The sequence below is a fragment of the Eulemur rufifrons genome, chromosome 2 (genome assembly GCF_041146395.1).
Source record: "Eulemur rufifrons isolate Redbay chromosome 2, OSU_ERuf_1, whole genome shotgun sequence".
In the NCBI taxonomy this organism is placed as follows: domain Eukaryota; kingdom Metazoa; phylum Chordata; class Mammalia; order Primates; family Lemuridae; genus Eulemur; species Eulemur rufifrons.
Window position 1 is genome coordinate 68,989,680 of NC_090984.1, and position 24,267 is coordinate 69,013,946.

The 24,267-nt window shown below is 42.1% G+C and overlaps 1 protein-coding gene across 8 annotated transcripts in view; it reads left to right on the forward strand.

The window, feature by feature from the left end:
• Positions 1 to 24,267, forward strand: part of NPAS3 (neuronal PAS domain protein 3) — an 831,381-nt gene that overhangs the window by 794,999 nt on the left and 12,115 nt on the right. For all 8 annotated transcript variants that reach the window (XM_069464104.1, XM_069464135.1, XM_069464097.1 and 5 more), the window contains 2 exons: positions 8,381 to 8,574; positions 12,241 to 12,347. In XM_069464104.1, the coding sequence (XP_069320205.1) occupies positions 8,381 to 8,574; positions 12,241 to 12,347 (301 nt within the window). The remainder of the gene's footprint in view (positions 1 to 8,380; positions 8,575 to 12,240; positions 12,348 to 24,267) is intronic.

The window sequence follows — 24,267 nt, forward strand, 5'->3', positions numbered from 1 at the left end:
AGGATCCCCTGAATTAATCAGGAGCTGAGCCAGGGGCAGGCTGTGCACGGGGGAGGGGATTGGCAGAGCTCAGCCTCCCCAAGAGGCTCACAGCACAACAGCACAGCCCACTGTGGTGTGGCCGGCGAGAGAACGCAGACCTTTTCACAAATAAAGGAGCGCGCACAGGAAACATGCCCTGATTCCACATCAGCCAAGGGTTCCTGATTATCACGCACCAATCTTCCATTTGCAGAACTGAAGGCAATGGGTTATGTTCTACAGAGGATTTTTTTTTTTCCGTATGGATTTAATCATAAATGTATGTTCATTTTTCTTTGCTCATTGAAGAGGCAGTCTGTGATGTGCACCTGGGTCATCTTTATTAAGATCTCTAGACTCATTCAGCTCTTCAGATAGGGAGGGTGCTGGTGCTGCAGCTGGATGGCCTGGGTGGCCTGCCAACCACTGTCATTGAGGCACCTGGAATGCTTGCTGGTATGCACATTCCCAGGCCCCTCTCTAGATTTTGAGAATCTGAAGTTGTGGGGGCAGGACCTGGGAATCCACATTATTAAGAAGCTCTCCAGGTGATTCTTTTGCACCTTCCAATGTAAGAACCACTACTCCTAGAGGTTTTTTGTTTAAAAGAAATCTCTGCTATCAGCATTAGGGGTTTTAGGCTTTCCACTTAAAGAACAAAATATTTTTTCCCTCATGCACAGGCCCATTTAATCATTTCAATTATTTGTTTACTGAACAAACTGAGTTGCCTTCTCTACAGGAGTGGGAAGGAATGCCTGTGTTCACATACGTGCTTGCGCCTGGGGCTGTTTTCCCTTCAGGACCTGCTAGGTATATATCTCAGTGAGAGCAGAGAAATTAGCCCCTGACTTCTTTCCTTTTCCTCCGCCTTCCACAATCTGGAATAGCCTCATGTATAACCAGATCTGTCCACTTCCTGGCCCAACCTTCACTGAGTCTTTCCAGGAATCAGACCAAGCATCCGACAGTGTGCTCCAATGGCATCAGTCTTCCTGCTCACCTCATTGCCATTCAACACGAATCAAAGATCATGGAGTTCCTGAGAATTAACACTTTCTATGTCATTGTCGCCTGTTTATCCAATAGGACTGGTTTATGCCAGGCTTCTTCTTTCTGAACTTTAGCCAAGACTCCCCCTCCCTGCTATCCAGTGTCACCTCCTCTCTTCTCCATCACCAGAGCTGCCCTTAAGTTGAGCCAACCTGAAACCCTGACACCCTCTCTAAATGCTTGCTGATCTTCTATTCTAAGTGCTGAATCCTATCCCCTTATTCCCTGTCCAATTTTTAAGACCACTAATCTTAGGGAAGTTCTTTGAGACAAACACCCAGAAGGACTGCCACCACCCATTCGCTTCCTGAGCTGATGGCCACCTCCATGCCTAGCTGACAACAGCATTCCAGGACCCCCTCTCCGGTTGCATCCTCCTTGGCCCTGGAAGGGGTCTGCACTGTCACCCACTCACTTCCCCCGAATCTTAACTCCCCTCAACCTCCCCTTTGTATGCAGGTTTGTATTAAATTGAGACGCTCTCTTGTTTTTCCCGTTTGTTCCTACATTTGAGTTGCCGGTGTCAGTTTGTCCTTGAGCATATTAAAGTTTCCCTAGCGGCTTATGATAGTTCTTGCCAAGAGCACACTTGCAGCAATTAGCACTAGAATGCTCTTTGTGAACTGTTCTAGTTCAGTTGAAAAGTCGGCTTTTCCCTATTTTTTCTTTCTTATCTCCAATTGCTAAAGTCCGATTGTGACTTATGGAAAAGTCTACAGTTTTAGTTCTGGAGTCAGTTTTTAGAACTAAAATCTGAGATCCTGGAAAGGGAAAGGAAATGTCATTATACTATTCTCCCGCCTCCCAGAGGACTAAAGTCTCCTCCTTCCATTAGGGGCCTCTTCTCCATGGTGCTGGCCTCTGTGGACAAGTACCTGGCTTCAGCTAAGTTTTGTTTATTTGTATTTTTAGGCCTTGTGCAAAGATCTAGGTGGCAAGAGTCACACAGAAGATCTATTAGGGCGGATTCTCCAACCTATGAATATGGTCTAAATTCTGGAAAACCCATTCCCTATAAATTTACATGAAGTAATTTACACAAGGTGGATATTCTCATGCTGGTTTAGATTAAGCTGTTATGCTGTAGGCTGGATGTTTAGGTTCAGAGGACCTGGTTAAGCCCTTATCTTTCAGCAGGTTTGCAGCCACCTCAAAGCCCCCATCACTTAAAAATAATTAGCTGACTCTCCCACCTGAGCTAGTGATGTGACTATCTGTATGCTAAACCAGACTTCTACTGAGGAAAAAAAAGAAAAGGGACCAGAGTGCCAGAAGGAAGCTTAATTTTTAAGGTAAATTTGGATTCCCTTAAAGGACAAGTGAAAAATCTCTGAAGACGCTCTAAACCCAGGGAATCTGTAGTTTTTTCATGCCCGCAGCCTTTTTTGTTCCCCTAGTTGCCTAGCCCTATTCTAGACTTTACATTATATGTGGAAAATAATGCACATAATACTTGGCACTTCCTTTTGATAAAGAAAACGTTTCATATTACTAGAAGTGAAATTTATTCCTAAAAGAAAGGAGAATACCTTCCAGATGTATTTTTCCGTCACGGACTTTCCTTCCTTAAGTATTGACAGAGGGGAGGTTTTATCAAGGTCTTTGTGATGGGCTTGTTTATCATGAGAAGATATTAGGGGAGCACATCTAAGTATGTATCAGTAACAGACAACTGCAAGGAGCATATGGCAGGAAGAGAAATATACATTTGTCCAAGCAATGTGGCTTGTTAACACTCCCACACTTCTGCCAAACTCTGCGGACATGTACTTATAGCATCGCACACAGCCTCTCCTTGTATCAGAGAAGAAAAATAAAAGTCAAACAATGATTTCTTCACTGTGGGACGATCAAATAATGCTAATCTGGACGTTTTATCAAAGATGATGGGATTTCAAACTCAGAAATCTTGTGCATTCTGCTTCAATGTTGCTCACACTCGGGCAGTGCTGTGTAAGGAGTTTAGAAAAATATCAGCTTTAGCATTTTTGTACTGCTCTTTATGATAAAACAAAAACAATGAAAGAAAGCATGAGGATAGAGCTCTTATATAAAATTGAGCTTGAGGGCAAAGAACCTTTTAGTTCAGAAAGCTCTTTTGAAGAATGTCTATAGATTAGATTTAAGACCAGAGTAAGATAAACCTTTAGAACACAGAGGTAGTTTTTAGCTGGCATTGGTCAAAAGCAAAGCATTTTCCAGCTCAGATATGACCCACAAGGTCACTGTTAATTAATTCTTAAAGTAAACTGCATTTACCGATTTGCAGCTATATTCTGAAACTCCTACCCCACCGTGAGGTCGCAAGCAGGGAAGTGGGTAATGCTACAGCACAAGAAAGGCCACTCGGCTAAGCATTTGGTTGTGGAGTTCTCTAGAGGTGAGCAAGAGCCCTAGACGTCATCAGCTGATTCTTTTCCACCGTTTTAATTTTATTTCTGAGGAACTACCCTGGCCAAGCTGGATGACTTTGCAGAATTACCAGGATCAGGACTGATAGATGTTCTGCTTCCCAATACAGTGTTGTTTCTACTCCACAATATTCCTTTCATTTTAAAGCAACTGTGTTATTTTTACAGTTTCGTGGCTCTTGACATAGTATTAGAATATAGCACCAGGATGTTTGAGCCTGTCTCATGGGATAGTGACGATAGACTAAATGGTGTAGCTCATATGCATAAGCTACGGGCTTATGCGTTTGTATTCACGATCATTCCCGTTCACCTACTTAACCGTATGAGGAAGCCATACCCATTCTTTGGAATGTTGCCACCGGGATGGTGGTGGTGTGGCAAGCTTGGCAATTATGTTAAACGGAATTGTGGATGGGGGGAAAAGGTGCTTAGGAGCTTTCAGAAATTTTCATTTTTTAACAAAAGTAATTGTTACAGGAGATGAGAACCTCAATTTAGAGAAAAACAAAAACATAAATTGCCTTAGGCTTCAGGTATTCCAAGGGAGGATAAATGCCTTTGGTACTCTATGTTTCTCTCCCTTGGTAATCCTATTGAATTTCTTGGTTTTAGCTATCACCTCCAAGGGGAAAAAAAAACCTTCCAAAACTTCAACTGTCATGGCTTAAGTGCCCAACTCCAATTTTCTCCTATCCCCTGGACACCTTTCTCCCGTATCTCCCCAGGCTGCTCTAGTGCAAGCTGTTCACGGGGAAATCATCTCCGTCCCCACACTGGTCAGCAGCCCCTGCATTCCCAGTTACCATTTAGTCTACTGTCATCGTCCTATGGGACAGGCTCAAATATCATGGTTCTATCTCTACTCCTCAGGTCTCACTGCCAATTTCTATTAATTGTACCTGCCGTCTTGGTTCCATCTCTGTCTCTTCTCTTGCTACTCAAATTGAAATGCTCCTGGAGCTCTGGGCATTCCAAATAGTTCCCTTTTATAATCCTTTGTTCTAGCTTTTCTATCTGGAAGCCCTTTTCACCATTTCATGATTATGCCTTATGTCAACAACTTAATACCATTTTCATGTAGCCTTCCTGATCCATTTGGCTGAAAGTATTTTCTTCCTACCCTGAACTCCTAAAGATCTTATTGCAGCCTTTCTTGTGGAACATGCTGGTTTATTAATAAAAACAATATTTGTTGAGCATATACATGCATATGCCTAGGCACTTTGTATACATTTTCACTTAATCCTCTGAACATCCCTATGAGACCTGGAAAACCTTTAAAATATATATGAACGTTGCTGCCAGTGCCCCACCGCCTAAGATGCAGGTTTAACTGCTCTCAGGCACAGCCCAGACAGGAGGGACTTTTAAAGACTCCCTTGGTGATTCCAATGTATAGCCAAGGTTAAGAAACACTGGTGTAACTCCATATCCATTTGCCAGATAGTCTTGAGTAGCTAGTATCACCTCCGAAGCTTTAAAACACAAACAGATGCTGGGCTCCAGCCCAATCCTACCATATTAGAATCTCTGAGGGATAGAGTCTGGGAATCCACATGGTGACAAAGCTTCACAGGTGACTCTGTCACAAAATGAGGATTGAGAACCACTTACTTGACCAGACACTGCATCATCTCCCTCTCCTGACCATAGGACAAGTAATTCTAGATGTCTTCCCTCCCCTTAGGGTCTAGGAGGACAGATTTACATTTGATTCACCTTGGTCTGCTTCCTGGCACCTAGGAAGATCCCTCGAACATAATATGTTTTAGAAACTAAGGAACCAAGAAAATGCCTGTTGTTGATGTTATTAAGACAACAAAGAACACCTTTCCAGAGTACTTAATTCTCTTTGTACTAGGTTTTTAATCTCTGATATACAGGCCTTCAAACTAAGCAAATCATTTCAGTTATCTGAGCATCATAGTTGCATGGCTATTAAGTGCCAGAGTGAAGATTTGAACCCAGTTCCTCCTGACAATGCTCTTTCTTCTGCATCTCGGGCTTCAAAAGCAACTACAAAATGAAGAATTCAGCTATCCATGTGTTTTAATACATGCCATCAAGACATGTTTCTAAACTTTGAACATAACCTGTCAAATAGGGAAAAAAGCTTGTTTGCATTATGAAATGAATTTGGAGAAATATGTTAGTTTAAACCTAAAAATTAATTGTAGAATCTAACAGGTATCCCTTTCTTCTCTTTAATTCCACCCTCCCTCAACCCCAGACAGACAGACAGAAACACCCTCTGATTGTTCTTTGACATTTCTTGACAACTGTTTAGTTACTACATTGGTAATTCTCTTAGGTCTCTTAGGTTTTTTTTTTTTCTTCTTTTTAGTTTGTGCTATTCCTCAAAGACTTTTAAAATAACCTGAGCTTCTGGTTATAAATGAAATCTTTTTAAAGGTTCATGTACAGTTTACTTAAGGCAATAAATTGGTATTGGGCATACACTTCTAATGTTTCATTCAATGTGAATACGCACATAATTTTTGCATACAGGCATAACGATGTTGGAGTGATACTCAAGACCTGGAAACATGGCTTCCAGACCCTGTTGCCATTTCCAAACTCGGTGACATTGGACAGGGAATGAACTTTCTGGGGCCTCTTTCCTCACCTAAAAAATGAAAGGGAGAGGGGGCTAACATAGACCTTCCCAAATTTTCTTCCAAATATAAAATGTTATGATCTTTTCAAATAACAAGTCATTTATTAGGCTTTTGGTCAACACCAAGTTAATATTTGGTCCTTATTCTTACTGGTTGATATTTGTAAAGGCAAACAGAGACATTATAATTTGTAGAATTCTTTACAGTTTATAAACTCTATTTTATGACTCCATTACCTCCTTTGATTTTCATAACATAACTGCAGAATAGTCACTATTATCCCCATTTCACAGAAAAGGAAATTGAGACGCAGAGAGGATGAGTGACTCACTCAGGGTGACAGAATCAGAAAGCAAGTCTAGACCCTTACTCGGGTTTAACCCCCTTCAGTAGCGTGATAATGGCCACAGCCAGAGCTGGAGATCAGAGGCAGAGCCAGGGTAAATCTGACACGCCAACCCCTCCCCTTCCCGCCCTTAGCCTGTCTGCCTTCCCAAAATGTTTTCCAGTCCAGACATCTTTAAATTGCTTTGGAATAGAATACCAAGTGGGGATTTATTTAGCATATCATTTCTGGATGTGTGTTTTCCTGAGCATTTATATAGATCTGTGTTTTTCCAAGAAGCTGAGTGTTCCTGATAAAACAAGACAGATAATGATAAATGAGCATCTATGTAAGCCTAGCTGGGAGGAGGACCAGAGACTGCTAACACCCCTCCTGTGAAGTTAATCCCATTTCTTTTAGCTATTTCTTTATTAGTTAATGAGGTCTTGCAAAAATGTGTGTCTGTGATGGTGTTTTAGCATCCTTGCCTCTAGGAACATTTTCAAATATTCATAAAGTAGCTCATCTGACCAAAGCTTAAAGCAAAGGTGCATTAAGTATGAATTTAGTCAACTTCAAATGTGGGTGGTCGAAAAGCTGCTACTGAAATAACCTAAATAATCCTCCTCATTGGTGTTTCCAGAGCCGCAGCTCTGGGCGCAGATGTGAAGGGTGACAGGCAAGAGGTATTATTTAGAACAGCTAGGACTCCAAAGGGCAGCCCTGTAAGCTTTGATCCTGCATCCTGACTGACAGTAGTGTGGCTTGCTATTGGAAAACTGAATAACTTAAGAGAAACACAATAAAACGGAAAAGGAATTGCCACTGGAGCCCCTGGGAAGGAGAGCAGACACTCGATCATATTGTTCCTGGGAGGCGAAAGACCTACTTCCCACTTTGGTTCCTTTTGGCAAAGGGGGAAAAGTAGAATCTCAAAAGATAGTTTGGCACTCAATGATGCATTTGGAGAGGCAAAGCAAATGTGGAAACTCCAGTTAGCTACTAAACTGAGCTCCATGGTACAGTGAATCACAGCAATTACTTCTATGACCTGGTTTTGGAAGATTCCTCACACTGTAGCGGGGTCCTCAGAACACAGCTAGAGTAAGTACACACACACACACACACACACACACACACACAGCCTCCAAGCTCCTCCGACCCCTGCCATACACACACCCCTAACCTCGTCATTCCAAAGCATAGCTACACAAATCCTTCATATTTTTCACATACTCTCTGTCCTCTTTCTGGGCAAGGACCTCTGCGCTGCCACCAAAATGGTGCAAGTCTTCCTGACCCTACTTTAGTATGAGTTCCAGGAACAAATCATGGACCAAAGTCCTCTGACCATCCACCCCATAGGGCACCGTAGTCAATCACTGCCCTCCTCGTGGCTCAGTGCCGCCTGACACGAAATACCTGTCCTCGAAAGAACCCATCCATGGCATTACCACTGAGTCTTTTATTCACTGGAGTCTATAACCATTTGCAATATCGACCCCCACGTGAAAGGACACTCTGAGCCACACTTCTGAAAGGAGATGGCCATGTAATCCCACTCAAGTGCAGACTTGGAGAGAGGCAGACATCTTCCATTAACAAGAGCTAATAATGAAAACATTTCCTTTTGCAGCTCAGGGCTCACCATTTTGGTCATTTTATCTAGTTATGAAGTACCCCTAAATGTGGGGGGAAAAAAAAGTCCTTAAAAAAATAATAGCAACAGCACCATAATAACGCTGCCTTGAGAAATGCTCAGAGCATAATATTATTTCATTCTGTCTCTCGCCACGAGGACATTGAGCGCATGCTGACGGCCATTGTGATTACAGAAGACACAAGCTAATGGTGGTTGTTCCCGATGTAATTTTGCATTTCTCCAAAGAATACTGTTATATCCAGAATGTAAATGTAACTGGTGTCCTGAACTGAATGTTCTTTTACAGGTGATTCACATAACAGGCCGGCTACGCCTGAGAGTGTCGCTGTCCCACGGGAGGACTGTCCCCAGCCAAATCATGGGTCTCGTGGTTGTAGCTCACGCCTTGCCTCCCCCGACGATCAATGAAGTCAGAATTGACTGCCATATGTTCGTCACTCGAGTAAATATGGACCTCAATATCATTTACTGTGAAAATAGGTACTTTGTTTTTGATTTCATTTGCCCTGTTGAACGTAGCACACTGGTGAGGGTTTATGTTTTCAGCAATCTGAAAGCTCATTAGAAATCCTGATCTTGTTTTTAACGGCTGCTTGGACTGACACCAAGCATGCTCTGTATTTAAAATTTACATTGCTGCCCTGATTTACATTAAGGACAACAATTAAATGAATGGGGATATTCAGACATCCATAAGCTACAAAGGAGGTTCATTTTGGCTGAGAACCTGGGAGAGAGCAGGGCTGAGACGTTATTGGCAAAACGATGCAGGAAAATGCTGCCTCAGTGCGACCCACTTCCAACTAATTCAGGAGTCCAGCCTCGTGATGGTCAGTGTTCACATAGACATTAAGCATGAACAGAACAAATGAGAATCTGAGGCCCCTAGAGGAAAAAGGAGGAGAATGAAATTTGCAAAGCTATTAAATAAAACTTTGTCATCCTGAGGATTTCACTTTTGTAAATTAAGAAAAAGATGACTCATCATATAAATGAGCTGGCAGTTCTTCCTCAAGACGGAGCTTTTATAAAATGACTTTTTAGCCTCTGGTTTAAAAGTTCACTTTTTCCATTAAGCACAAAGCAAGGGACAAAGAAACGGGACAGTGCCCCTTCAGACCTTTCACCTAGAGTCGCCAGCCCATCATGAGGCTGATTTGAAGAGGAAATAATGGAGTACGAGGAGAGCAGTGGAGAGAAACTGCCCACACGTCAGCCGTGGGAAGGACGCTGTGGCCAGACCACCCCATCCCTGGGACCACAGGGAGAATTACTGAGTCAGTTGGGCAGGATGCTCCTGCGGCACAGCCGTCGTCAGGCGTGAAGGCCCTGTGCGTCCACTGAGCCCTGGGAGTGCCTCAGAAGAGAAATGGAGGGGCAGACTGGTCGAGTGCCCGGGTACCTGACCTCTGCAGAGCCTCGCGGGGAGGAGGACAGCAGCTCCTGCGTTCGGTCCACTGGGGAGTGCTGGAGATGCTGAGGTCGCGTTACAAGCTACCTGCCATTTCCAGCCAGTATCTGATTCAGAGGAAAGAATGCACCAATGGGGAGAGATACCTACCTGAGCTTTGAGTATTCAATAGGGTAGAAGATATCCTGAACTGTCACTGTCGCCTGATAAGTAACTCTCAATCTTCTCGAGTTTTTTGGCATTTATTCGCCACTGTCTCCCTCAGGCCACTTCAGCTGAGAGGAGAGCTGAATGACTTGTCCTCAACCAACATTCAAACCCAGGTCTACCAGATTCAAAAGCCCATGCACTTAGCTACATCCCGTGAGCTCTCTCTGGAGTCTCTCATTTTTCTTCAGAAGTCAGACTAAATGGCAAGCTACCAGTCAGAATAACCTCTGAGAGGGACTTTTCATGCATAGGCACCATGAAAGAACAGTTACAGCCCACGAAACAGTTTATTCCCTGATTAGAAACGCAGAGTGCTGGGGGAGATCCAGCCGAGGGAGGCTGCCATGCAGTCAGAGGAGGACTGTGGCTTTGCTGCTTTGAAAACATACGTCAGCTCGCTTAACTTCCACTGACCGCCTTCCACTCGCTCCAAAGAACAGGGCCTCGTCCTGTTTACCAACTTCTGGTGACTGTCCTATCCCAAAACGTCACTTAATTTTCATTTCTGTGATCAACTCATTAATTCTTTTGACAAGCTCCATGGACCTCAGTGCTTCATGGTGCCACTCTAGTAATTGAGATCATTTTCTGCAACCTGCTTTTAGCGTTTTTCTTCCCATTTAAAAAAAAAAAAGCTTCCCACAACCCCCTATTAGCCAATACAACACAACACTATTTCCCATCTGAAGATGATGGTATTAATAACTATGAAAAAGACCTGTATTAAAGGCAATTGCGTATTTGATCTGAGGAAAAAGCATATTGTGTACCAGGCGCTATGCTAACTTCATTCTGCTCATTAATTGCCCCACCAACCTCTTAGGTTGTCGTCCAGATGAGGAAACTGAGGCCCAGAGTAAAAGATGCCATGAGGATTCTGATCCTGATATAAATCACCCAACTGGTCTGGTGCTTTCTGCACATATATTAAGAGACCCTTTAACACAGGACTGGACATGGTCACCACAGGATCAGGCTCCGTACATAAGAGCTTCAACTGTTTTGAAGGATTTAATTCAAATAACGACTAAACTAAAGAAATGCCTTCCCTAAAGAATGGAGTGGCCCTTTCCAGGGGTTTATTATTTAATTAGGGAAGTGTTAACTAGAAACCGAAGCTTGCTCCCCGACTCTGCCGACTATTCTTCTCTGTGGTCCCCAGGAAGGCCTTGGGCAAAGCCCACACCTAAGGCTTCCGGAAGAGCGAGTGAATTTCAGAAACACCAACGAGGATCTTTTAATGACATCCTTGTTTCCAGAAAGAGGATATAAACTGTGCTTGGAAACAGCTAATGGTATCAGGAAAACACCAACTAATCTGTTTTGTTCCAGAAAACCATGGAATGAATCCCTAGAAAACCTTCCTTCTTATTTCCCCAATTCATCTTATCTTACCAAGATTTCTACTTTGGCCAAAAATATTACTGATATTGCTAGACATTGAGAAATTCACTCACTGGGTAATATATTTTAATTATATTTCATATTATGTTTTGTTGTTCTTTTCTCATTTCCGTGCTTTGGAGGTGAGCCTTAAGTCCCCAAGAGTGATCTCGTGTGTTTCTTAAAATGTGTCATTTCTAAAGATTCACTTCATATTTGAATAGCCTGTATGTCATAAATTATAAAAAAGAAAGAAACAGGAACAGTAAAGAGGACACCTTAAGCAAGACATACATTCTATTTTGGGCTGACCACAAGGAAACCATACCTGGTTACAGAGGGTAGTCAGCATTGTGACAAGCTTGTATAAACCAGCCAGATCCCCCCAACATGTTTTCCAGTTTGGTTCTCTTTTTCCGTGCTCCGCCTGAGGACACTGACGTCTTTGCAATCAACGACAGAGGCTTATACACACGTACTGTCGCGCACAAGCCTGGAAGAGCTGCTGAAACAGTTTAAAAGTTTCTGTGTGGAATCCACCACAAAGTGCCAGTTAAAAGGGCCAGGAGTGAAAGCTGAGCTCCCAAATGACTAAGACTAAAAAAGATAATACCCCCAGGCATCTGTATGTCTCAGCATTTAAATTATATCCCTTGAAATGCCAATTTGGACTTTGTGCCAAGAAGCAGTTGAAGCCCTTTTTCATGGAAATACCCAATAGAAGACCAATCTGTTTAAATGAAAGGTGTCTCTAATCATTTGGTATAAACATAACATGTTTTTATTTTATTATGTAACCTTGAATTATCTTGGCCTGTAATGAGGATCTTGCATTGTTACTGATTCTCAATAATTTCATGGAATTATGTTGTCTAAATGTGCATTCTAATGCCAAAGAAAGAGAAAAACCTATCTAATTATTTAAACACAGTTGCTCGATCTAGCCAATTTCTTATTTCAGAAAAAGACTGTTATACGTTGAAGAAATAATCTTATCTATAAAGGGTTTTCCCTCAAAGTGCCACGTTCTCACGGGTACTGTGGGATAATGAAAATGTGTCAGTAGATCTGTTTCTAAGTTATTTGACAGTCTCTCTGTTTTCATCCTTTCTGAATTCTAGCCTGTGTTCTTCTCTTTGTAGGATTAGTGATTATATGGATCTGACCCCTGTAGACATTGTAGGAAAGAGATGCTACCACTTCATCCACGCCGAAGACGTCGAGGGCATCAGGCACAGTCACTTAGACTGTAAGTACCTCCTGGCGGGGGCGAGAATGGGGGTATAACAGGGCTGGCGTCCCCTCTCTCTGAAGCGTGTTTAGTTTCGGTGCTGATTCTTCCCCCATTTCTCCTGTGTATGTTTGAGATGAGTGTCGGTGTATGGTGGAAACAAGTGAGACATAAATCATTTCAGCTTGTGCTGGAATTAGATGGAAAGCTGGACCTCAGGCCTAGAGAAATTGCTGGATCTTCAGGCACTCATCCAGAATTTCATGGTCTTTTGTGCTCTCTCCCCCACAAAGTGGTCGGGGAACCTTTGTCTTAAGTGCTTCCTTGACCCTTTCATTTTCTAGAAAGCAACTTCCACTCTGAAATTTGTGGTCTCAGTTTCAAAATGTACATGAGAGAAGATAAGTTCAAATAGGCCAAAGCCGCATAAAAATGCTTGACTAGCCACAAAACGGGGCTGAGGGGGAAGCCCAGAGCACATCGTGTGGACACAGCAGCTCTCAAAGGCAGTGTCTTTTCACTGTATTGCTGCAAAGAGGGTGATTTAGAGGAGTAGGTACCTCCAGCCCCCACCCCCGGGATAGAGAAACTGCTCTCAGCTCCTGACCCAGGCTGAACTCCAGGAGGCCTTCCACGGCGCGTGAGCAGAGCGGGACCGGCAGTGTTCTGGCCGGGTCCAAGCCCCGGCTGGCACGCTGGCAACATCGTGCAGTGGCCCTCGGCCAACTCCCTGGATGTTTACACTGTGCGTGGAAGGGGTCAGACCAGAGCACTGAGCTGGTGGACCACTCAGGAAGGGGATGTCCTCTTCCCAGAGGTTCTTTTTATGACCATTTGGTAGATTCCTGAAAGATGAGGGCCCTCCCAGCTATATCCCTAGAAGGTTCTAAACGCAGCTCTGACCTCTGATTTTAAATACAGTCATGTACTGCATAACAACGTTTTGGTCAGTGATGGACCACATATACAATGGTGGTCTCAAAAGATTATAATATCATATTTTTACTGTACCTTTTCTATGTTTAGGTATGTTTAGATACACAAATACTTACCACTGTGTCACATTCACCTACGGTATTCAGTACAGTAACACGCTGAACAGGTCCACATAGCCGAGGTGTGTGGTAGGCTATACCACCCGGGTTTGTGTAAGTACACTCTGTAGTGTCCACACAATGCCGAAATTGCCTAACGACACATTTCTCACAATGTATCTCCGTCATTTAGCTATACATAGCTATACAATGCACGGTGCCACGAATGAGACGGTACAGCTTAAAGCTGAAGCTTTTACATAGAAAACAACAGCCAGGTGGCCTTGTATTTACTCCTCTCCTGTTACTTGACATGGTCGAGGAGAGCTATTTCAGGCCTTTCCTGCCCTTTGCGATTGTTTCCTCATTTCAAACTCAGATCTTCAGAAGCATAATGGAGACAATGAGCTAGCCAGTCTCAAATGTGACCATCCTGTACTGTGTTTTTAACCCTGCACTGGCAACACCGACACGGAACCAAGTTCAGTGTTGAATTCTGTATATACCGTGTCTCTGGGAAGAGCCTGCCTGCCAGGCTGCTCTCCAGCAGATTCTACTCCCAACGCTGAGCCCGTGCCTTGATACTGCTCACCAGGGATTTAGGGAACACACTTGTTGCTAAGAATGAATGGGTGTCGTGTATCGCAGAAGCAGATGGCCCTTCAATTAATTGGGGGGAAAAATGATGCTGTTTCCTGAAAAGAACCATCAGGTTCTTTGTTGCTGGGAACTCAGAGAAAATGGAGAAAAATCAGGATCTTTGGAGAAAGACATAGATATATTTTTGGAACAATGTAGGCCAGAGATCCAGACTTTTAAAATGAACATATTGTTTTTAGGACACTTTCATAGACCACGTATGTGGAGAGAGGGTGGTGCCTTCTCATTTTGGAATCTTAATTAAGGTCTAAATTCAGAAATCTGAGGCTGACAAAAAAGAACTTTGTCATCTTCAGTTATTATTTGGAAAACATCATGGTATCTCTCTGGGATTTGATTTACAGCTTGAAGAAACACAATTCCTCAGGAACAGTGAGCTAGGGCAGTTCATTTCTCCCCATAAAGCAAAGGTCTCCAACAAATACGTCTGATGCCATTCTTTCCGATCTACTTTTATCTCATTTTCAGTAGCCAGAATAATTTGAGAGTGCTGAAAATAAACTGCTCCACCGTTCACTGTTGTGCTATTCTCCTCCTAATTTTTCTGGTCTCTTGCCAACTAATAAACAGAGAAGGTATGCTTTCAAATTCTGTGATTTTTTTCATTACTTGATATTGACATACTGGCTATTGCTTTATGATTTAGCCTACTAACAATGATTGAGTTCATTCTTTTAACTCATACACATGACTTCTAATTTTGAGTTCTTTTCATAACCTTAACACATGAAAAACAAATAGAATGAGCTGATAATTCTGCATAGTAAAATACACTTCACATATTTAGCTATCATGCTGTGGAATAACTCCACAATGTCAAGTAGCACACAATTAGTAAAACTGTAGGGGGAGGAAAAAGAGTGTTTTGATCCTGAAGAAGTTTGATCCTAATCAGATTGAAATTTCAACGTTCTTGTAGTGCTTAATATCTTCAATCACACACACACACAAATCAAACTGATTCCAAAGTCAGGTTTTGCATTCTGTGACTGAAATAAAATGCTAAAATATACAAATGCATCTCGCTTTGTACAATAAACATTAACATCATTATAAAGTAAGATTGAGTCTAAAATTGTGTGATGGAATGTCTGATGTTTACCTAATTCAGAAACCAAAGCCAGGCCAGTAACAAAATGACAGAACATGTAATAAGTCTTGGTTGTGTAAACACTGGAAGAAAAGGCAAAAAGCCAGCACAGCATCTTGCTTGTCCAAAGCCCTAGGCTATTACTGAAGGATGCCTCAACTGTGCCTTCTTGGCAGGGGAAGGTCATGGTGACATAGAATCAGTTCAAGAATAAGATAGAATTCTAAAACAAAGGCATGGTTAAAAAATAAACCACATTAAGTATTTAAGGTTTTCTTCCTAGAGCTATTGGCACAATTCCTGGTTCTGTCGATGAAAGATAGGTTTTCGTCATCTGATAATATTTCTGATATTTTTGTATCTGTCTTATGCTCCAGTTCATGGATAAAGCTTTAAAAGGAGACTTACTAGTCTCTGATAACCAAAAATACTATCTTTATCACTTGTATCTTTTTTCCCAGCCTAGGCATCTGTAAATTCATAAATGAACTTGTTTCTAGAATAAGAAAAGTAAAGGGGGATCTTAGCTGCACCAGGATTTGACAACTCTGATAAATTGAACCAAGAACGTGGGACCATCTCCTCTCCCACTAGGTTAACACAGATGCCTGATAGTTCACAGGATTTCAGCATAAAGAATCACTAAGAATCACATTATCGATACTACCATGGTAGGTTAGTGAAATTACACAGGGATTCTAAAACCAGCAACAACTCTCTAAAACCTTACAAAGTGGCCTGGGGGAAAACTTCTTTTCTCTTTTTGATGTTGTGCTCCAGCAGCAAGGCTCAAGGCTCTGGAGCTGTGGAATTTCAGAGAAAAGGAGCCAGAGAGTATAGGTGTGGTGGCAGTATTTTTCTTCCTAGCACTTCACCCAGTCTGAGAAAACTCTGGAAGAGTTATTTCAGCAAGAGAGACTTCCAGATTGTCTGTGAGATCATGTGGAGTTAAAAAGCGTGATCTACCCAATATACTTGGGGGATGTTAAAAAAAAAATACAGTAGCCTAAGTGTTTATTTCTCAATTACAAACTTCTATATTTCCTAACAAAACTAATATACAGCTACCTGGCATAATGCATTCTGAGCTGCTTTGCATCAATAACCCCTACACTTCCCTCCTGAAGGCGTCTCATCGCCAAATGCAAGCAGACTGCTTAATGCAGGACTAATTAGTATATCCCCTTCCAGTCTGCGGGCCTCCATTGTAATTCCTTCCCAGCTCATTTTTTTCCACAACCGAGCATCAATCAAAGTAAGTGCCCTGCCTGCCTAGGCAACACAAGATGTCCTCCATGCATTTGTCATCTGCCACACAAACAAAGGGGGAATTTAATTGTTGATTTGGGTATGCAGCCATTGCACACAGTAAAGGAAGCTGCAAGTGAAGGAAGAAGGGAAGGTTTAAAGTTTATGGGTGGGCCAAATGCAGAGAGAGAGCTCAGGGGATTTTTTTCTGCTTTCTGATATCAGCCTTTCTTCAGGGCTGGGTCTTCAGGGATTGAGCTGCAACCTGGTCGTTGGCTGGACTTTTTCCCAAAGCAAATGAGTTTTTCCACTTGTTCCATATGAATATGGAAATTCTCAAGAAAGGAAATGCATGGAATAGCCACCACGTCTGACTTTCTTCAGAAGCCAAGTCGGTGTACATCACGTGCCTGTCCATTCACGAGAGAGACTGTCACGTGGGGGCAAGATAAAGCCAGGTTTTTATGCAGCAGTGAATTAGTATTATTAATATTTTGTCTCTTCTGGGGGGCAGGGGAAAGACAAGTGCTGATTTTGGCTTTTCAAGCCCATGGTCAGACAAGCATAGAGAAAAGAGACCAGCAAGAGGGCCTCACTACAGCCAGGGTCCCCTGCACCACTTCTGCACAGTGACATCCGTGGAGCAGTGGCTTCAGCATTTGCCCCCAAGCTTCCTGAATCAGAATCTACAGTCAGCAAGATCTGCAATGGACTCTTGTTAAAGCTTGAGGAGTACTGACCATACTAGTATTTAGAAGGCACTATTTCACATAGAATAAACAATAAATACGAACTGTTTTTTATATTTCCTTTTCCTCTCAAATTGGATGAATTCTAAGAATAGTAAAATGTGAGTAAGGAACTGGCTCTGAGGGTATCTCACTCAATCAGTGTTTCAATAAACTAAGTGATTACTTGATAAATCATTTTTATTTATCTTTACAAAAAAGTTTTAAACAACAATGGAGAAAGCTAACTCAGTATAAATAGTAGTAATATCCAACCCAGTAGGCAAAAGGAGATCTTTGGTTTTTTCCTCAGGTTAATATTTTCCTATTATTGTCCTTGATTGCATGTGTGACTATGAGCAGTAATATATTCCCTCTTCAAGTTCATCTAACATTTGTGAGTACTTACTGTATACAAAGCTTTGTAGAATTGCTTTGAAGTTTCAAAATAACTAAGATATGGTCTCTACCTTGGAGGAGCTTACGTACCAGTAGAGAAGACAGCATGAAACAGCCAATTCTGAATAGTTGGCACAATAGGAGGACTGGTAAGATGTATAAACAAAATAGAGACACCTCAGAGGTGAGAGTAACCAAGAGGAGGATGGAGACATATGCCCAGAGGCAGATTTTCCCTGGACTTTGAAAAAGAATGGCAAGAAGCCAAGATGGCAGGAGAGACGTGGGCATCACAAGCTTAGAAGAGCATGGGAGAGACATGGAATCCAAACACGTGAGCTGTTCTCTCTCCCTAGAGAGTAAGCCAGAGCTCTGATTTGACTGATAAATTCTAATACAATCCTCACATGGATTCTTGGGCTGTTCCCTATTACTGTTTCAATTAGTAGCTGCTTTCATTATAGATTAAAACCCTTATATTTGACAAAAAATAACCCACTGTTCTTATAAGGCATGATCAGAAGGAAAAAAAAAAAAAAGCCATACTTCTAAATCATCCATTTTAACCTAAATCAATTAGCCAAAATAAAATCAATCTCATTACTTCTTATAATGGCATCTTGTTCTTAAACTTGTGTAAACTATATTTTCAAATGCTTTCCCTAAAACATGTATTTAATGACACTATGAAGATGTCAAAAAACTTGACTCAAACTTTTTTTTTTTTTTTTTTTTTGAGACAGAGTCTTACTCTGTTGCCCAGGCTAGAGTGAGTGCCCTGGCGTCAGCCTAGCTCACAGCAACCTCAAACTCCTGAGCTCAAGCGATCCTCCTGTCTCAGCCTCCCGAGTAGCTGGGACTACAGGCATGCACCACCATGCCCGGCTAATTTTTTCTATATATATTTTTAGCTGTCCCTATAATTTCTTTCTATTTTTAGTAGAGATGGGGTCTCGCTCTTGCTCAGGCTGGTCTCGAACTCCTGAGCTCAAACGATCCGCCCACCTCGGCCTCCCAGAGTGCTAGGATTACAGGCGTGAGCCACCGCGCCCGGCCAAACTTTTTTTTTTTTAAACTCAAATGAGTGGCATAGGATTTAATTCACATGTGTGTCTTGCATACAATAGTTTTTCCATGAATGTAGGGTTGATAAAGATCAGGTTATTTGAACCTCTTTATGAACTCCCACATCCTCTCTGACTCCCTAGAATTTTCGGTGGGACGTATCAGCTAGAATGTCTCTGGTTATAAGTAACAGAAAGCCCAAGTAAAAATAACTTAAACTTCTCTGTAATTATCTTAACTTTCTCTTCAAGATCAAAACACTTGATCAGACTATCAAGATAGCACTATTGATCATTAGTTCCTCATAGGGCAGTGTCCAAATTCAGGAAAAGCCGGTTGCTGTTTTGTGTTCATTTCTGAGAGCAAAGAAAACATTTCCAGAAGCCCCCCCAGGAGAGAGAATCCTCCTTGTGTCCCCTAGTCCAGTGTTTCATCAGATGCCCAAGCCTAAGCCATACACTGGCAAGGGGATGGAGTTACTATCTCTAATTTAAACAAGCAAGGTTTGGCCGGGCGCGGTGGCTCACGCCTGTAATCCTAGCACTCTGGGAGGCCGAGGTGGGCGGATCGTTTGAGCTCAGGAGTTCGAGACCAGCCTGAGCAAGAGCGAGACCCCATCTCTACTAAAAATAGAAAGAAATTATATGGACAGCTAAAAATATATATATAGAAAAAATTAGCCGGGCATGGTGGTGCATGCCTGTAGTCCCAGCTACTCGGGAGGCTGAGACAGGAGGATCCCTTGAGCTCAGGAGTTTGAGGTTGCTGTGAGCTAGGCAGACGCCACGGCACTCACTCTAGCCTGGGCAACAGAGTGAGACTCTGTCTCAAAAAAAAAAAAAAAAAAAACAAAACAAGCAAGGTTTATCCCCCTAGTACTTGGGAGAGGGCCATCAGACATAAAACCCAAAATTAGAGTTCTGTTATCCAGAAACAATGATGACTACATGGGAGAATCTGTAATGTCTTCATAACAAAGCACTTGGATTTCTAAAACACTGCATAACAACTGGCAAATAGAATATGTCTGGGCTCTTTTAAATATTTCTGATTTTACAAAACACTAGGTTCTGTATACCTATGCCTTACCACTTATACATTTCTTTTTAAAGATGTCTAGTGGACTTAAAATGACTGCAGCCAGAGACACAGGGTCTACCAGAATCGAAAAACAAACCTGAGTGTAAGGTCTACTTTACCCCTTCTGCCTTTTTTCCATTCTACCTACATCCTAATCAGATTAACTGCTTCAATACCTTATCACTAGTAATTGTTAAAGGGAGCTGAAGAATTCAACCAGCCCAAGTCAGAGTCCTGCTTTTATAAACCTACATAGCACTGTCTACACAGTTATCACTGTTAGAAGTTTATTAGTGAAAATGATTGATATGCTTCTCTGTCCCATTCAAAGGCAAGGAGAGGTAAATCCCAATTCCCAGAGGGAAAACAACTTTTTCAGCCACATCCCACGGTTGACGCTTCCCCTCAAGTTTCATTGTCCAGTGTTTTATCATATTCACTGGTGGGGGCAATGCAGATGTCACGACTAGTGGAGACTAATGTGGGAGGACAGGCCCATGACAGATTCTGCACACTGTGACATCCCGTCTTGCCCAGAGTGGGCACAGAGCATCCCGTGCACAGAGTAGGCACTCAAAAATTATCTGTCAAATGACTGGATAAATCCGTCGGTTCCTAGCCATAACTCTTTCCTAATTCCATGCTAAACAGTTCACTGCTTCTCCTTTACAGAGCAAATCCTCCCTCCCCTGCCCCACAAAAAAAAGAGAAGGTGTGAGCACTAAACGTTACTCTATCCTTGACCATTTTAGGTTGAGAAGGGCAGGAACAGGTGCTACTGAAACTCCTCGGTTGGATGGAAAACAGCTTGAAAAAATCTGAGATCTCGGATGTCCGTCATGCCAATAATCACTTTGATTCTTCCTGTCCTAGAGCATGATACCATCAGAGTTTAAAAGCCTTCGTCTCCAATTCAGTACATTATCACAAAGAGAAGGGGAATTTATTTTTGAAACTTAACAAATTAACACGTTCTAAATCAATGAAAAGTTTCCTGCATGATTCAATATTAAGAGTTAATAAAAATCTATCAATTGGCAGTGGTATAGGAAAAAAACCTCTCCTGAGATTGTAAATCACACAGATAGCAATTCGAGCAGGGCCTGTCATTAGCGTATCAGGGGGGAAATCCATAGATGATACATAGTCATTCACAGAACATCCACAGGTCTTCTGCCCTTAAGCTCGTAACTCGAGTATCATTCATCTTCAACAAATATTGCTCAGCACGTAGATTTACAAAAAAACTAAAAGCCAATTTGTGAATGCCTGCTATTTAAGACATCTAGCTCACTAATTGCAAAATCTATAGGAAAGTCTGCACAGCATCAAAGCCTCAGTTGATCCTATAAGCAGTTCTAACTGAAAAACTGTCTCTTTTGTGAGTAAATAAAGCACTTAATGCAGTTTCTGGCTATAATGCTGTTTTTCCTGTGGGTTTTGAAAATGACCTTCCTGTAAACATCAAGGACTATAACTTTTTAGATAAAGAAACTTGTTCTTGTTTTAAGTCTATGTCAGGTTTATTCCCTGATAGCCTACGGATTTTCAAAAGCCAGGGAAAAAGTAATCCAGAATTTAAAAAAAAAAAAAAAAAGTCCTGTTTCCAGAATGAAGTTCCCTGTCAGCCTGCCTTGGGCCTTAGGTGGAGAAGCGGAGATTAAAGAGTCAGTATTCTTTTTCATGTTTCATCTGCCAGTTTTGTGAATGTAGAAAGAGAACCAGTGGCTACAGCGAAGCACCCAACTGTGGTATTAAGTACAAAGTGTGATTCTAGCACACCCCGTTACGTACACATACAGACACACACTCCACTTTAGTGAATTCAAAAGTAATTTCTGAGTTTCTGGCAGAAGGCACCGCTCTCTGTCCTCCGCAGCCGCTGATGAAGGCACCTCAAGGAGGCGATGAATGGCGCTGCAGATGCAGCCTTGTATCGCCATGACGATAATGAAGCTCTTTGTTCAGCTGTGTGAATGTCAAGTGGGGAATCTCTGATGATCTCACCATTTCCTATTTATTCTATACTTACCTGAATACACCAAGTATTGCAGCTTTTTAATGCATATGCAAACTACTAAAATGTCCTTTTGTGAGACACTTTGCTAAAAGACCGCTTTTGATATGTGTTCATCTCCTCTTCAAACTGAATTAGACTGCTTCCTTCTTTTTATGACACAACTAACTCACTATTTAGAATCTTTGGCTTTGATTTTGTAGAACAGCCCAACAGGAAGAGACCATGTTCTCTTTTTTCCTCCATATTTCTGAAGGCAAATTTGTACTGATTTGTTTTGATTTACTAACAGAATTATGTTCCTGCCACAGACACTGGCTTCCTTTGTGTCCTTTCAGTTATCAGTCTGTGTCTGTGGACAGGGTTTTCCCAAGGAGAACTGAAATCTCTCTGTTGGACGCTGTGTGCAGGGCCATGGATGTGCGCCTCAGCAAAAAAGTTCACCAGATTTGGGGCGAGAGTAACTATTCTCCGTAAGCGGTACGTTTCTTACATGCCAACCAATAAGCTCAAACCAAGAGACCGGGGGCCATTTTAAAAAATACATTCAGCAACACTTAGCATCTAGTCTTGGGATGGGGGGGAGAATATGTGTAAAAGGTCATGTGTTCTACAGTGTAAGCACTCTACACTTTTTTTTTTTTTTTTTAATGGCACTGTATTTGCAGCTCCCTTCACAGGTAGGGGTGGGTGGTGTTTTGACTCCACTAGCGAAAGGTTTTCTCACTGTCAGATGAGCTGGGCTGGAACAGTTCAACCAGGAGGGCTTAAATGGCTGTTTGTCTCTGTGGTGTTGTTCTCACAAGTGGGAGGTCACCTCTGTCCTCCGAAGAGCACAGTTTGTAACTCTAAGGCACCTCTATCTTGGAGGGTGGGGTGGTGCTGACAGCGGCTTCTTGGTTTTTCTTAGAACACGAACAGCCAAAAGCAATTGCTTAGGATTCTGAGTAAGAAGGCAGGCGTTCTTGCGTGGTAGCAGAGGCCTTCCCGATCAATGGCTGGGACCATTCAAGATTCTAAGTGAACCAGTGAAGACTTATTTAACCCCCCTGCGTCTTCATGTTTACTTTGTAAAATCTAACAAGAGGCCATTCAAAAGTACTGAGATCCTTAAATAAAAACTAACTCCTGTAGTACAACTCTAAAGATGTAATTCTAGAAACATTATGATGTGATCAGTGAATTTGGTCAGAGACACACAGGCTGGTCAACCCAAAAATTGTGGACAGCAGAAAGTAAACTTTGGGACAAACCGAAGAAAAGATGCCAGTATACACATTAGAAATACTCAGATCATATCACATGGATGTGATAGTAAAAATATAATCTACGTATGTATTTCCTCTTTCTCTGCTTCCTTTTTGTAGGGTGTGTATATGGTTATGAAATTACTTCTGGGCTTATTGGTTTGATGAGTGTCCGTCTCTTTTCAAGGGACAATTAACTATTTTTGAAAGACCTCCATATCAAGTAACCAACATCGTGCTTATTTTTGTTTTTCCTCACAAAAGGGGATTTTATTTTTTTTAATGAAACAAACTGACACAAATATTCTCTCCTTTCTCTCTGCTATCAACACCTAAAACTTGCAAATAAAAACAACAGCCACTGGATTAAAGAGAATCAAAAAAAGTTTTTTTGTGTTTTTCAAGTTCTCTAATTTATTACACACTAAAAATCTCTTTCAACCTGGCACCAAGGTGGCTTCTCTTCTTGAGCTGATTAGGACCACATGAGCTCAGGAAAAGCTGTCAGATCCTGCCTCTGGCACAGCTGGAATGATCCAACTGATTTGCCAGTATGATTTTTTTTTTCCAAGAAAGAAGCTTCATCCCAAAATCATAAATTTATATTCTGGAAGCCCAAGCAAAAATTATTCCTTGTTCATTTTAAAAGAAGCAAAATTCCATGGGACCTCCTGAAAACCAGAGCAACTTGGGCAATGTTTTGGTCAACACATCATGCTTTAGTGGGTGCTAACTCCACGCCTCATCTTTAGTTGCCTAGATTCCCACTGGCACTTGGGGGCTTCATTCAGAAAAACGCTAATCCCCAGGCAAGAGGCACGATCTGAGACCATGCTAGAATGTTTACCCTTTAAGAATTCTGTCCGACTGAACCCAGGAGAAACTCTGGGTTAGGTCAAACTTGTCGTCTTCAGCTGACCACGGTGGGCTCCTGAGCCTGCTCTGTGTATTCACCACAGTTAAGTTAAAGGCAACCGAGGGGCTCCCTGACTCTGCAAGGACTCCCTGAGGGTTTCCTTCCTCCTCAGTCCTTTTACAGTCACCCCTCACATCAGCACTCACCCGACCCGATCCTGCCTCTTTTACATTTAGGTCTCCTTTCTTTGCTAGATGGCACCTGGCCTGGGTGATAAAGAGAGCTGTACTATTGTATTCATGGGCCCTAATAGATTAGTACTGTATTTGTCTCCTCAGAAAACACAGATACATTTAAGCAGACCCAGTCATCCAGCCTTAACTCAAAAAGATGACACCGTATCTGTCTGTTAGCAAAGAAGCCTGTTGGCACACACCTGGAGACCACCAGGGAAGCAGATGTTTTGCTGGGTGCCCATTTCAGAATTGGGGTTTGTTTGCTTTTAAGTACGAGA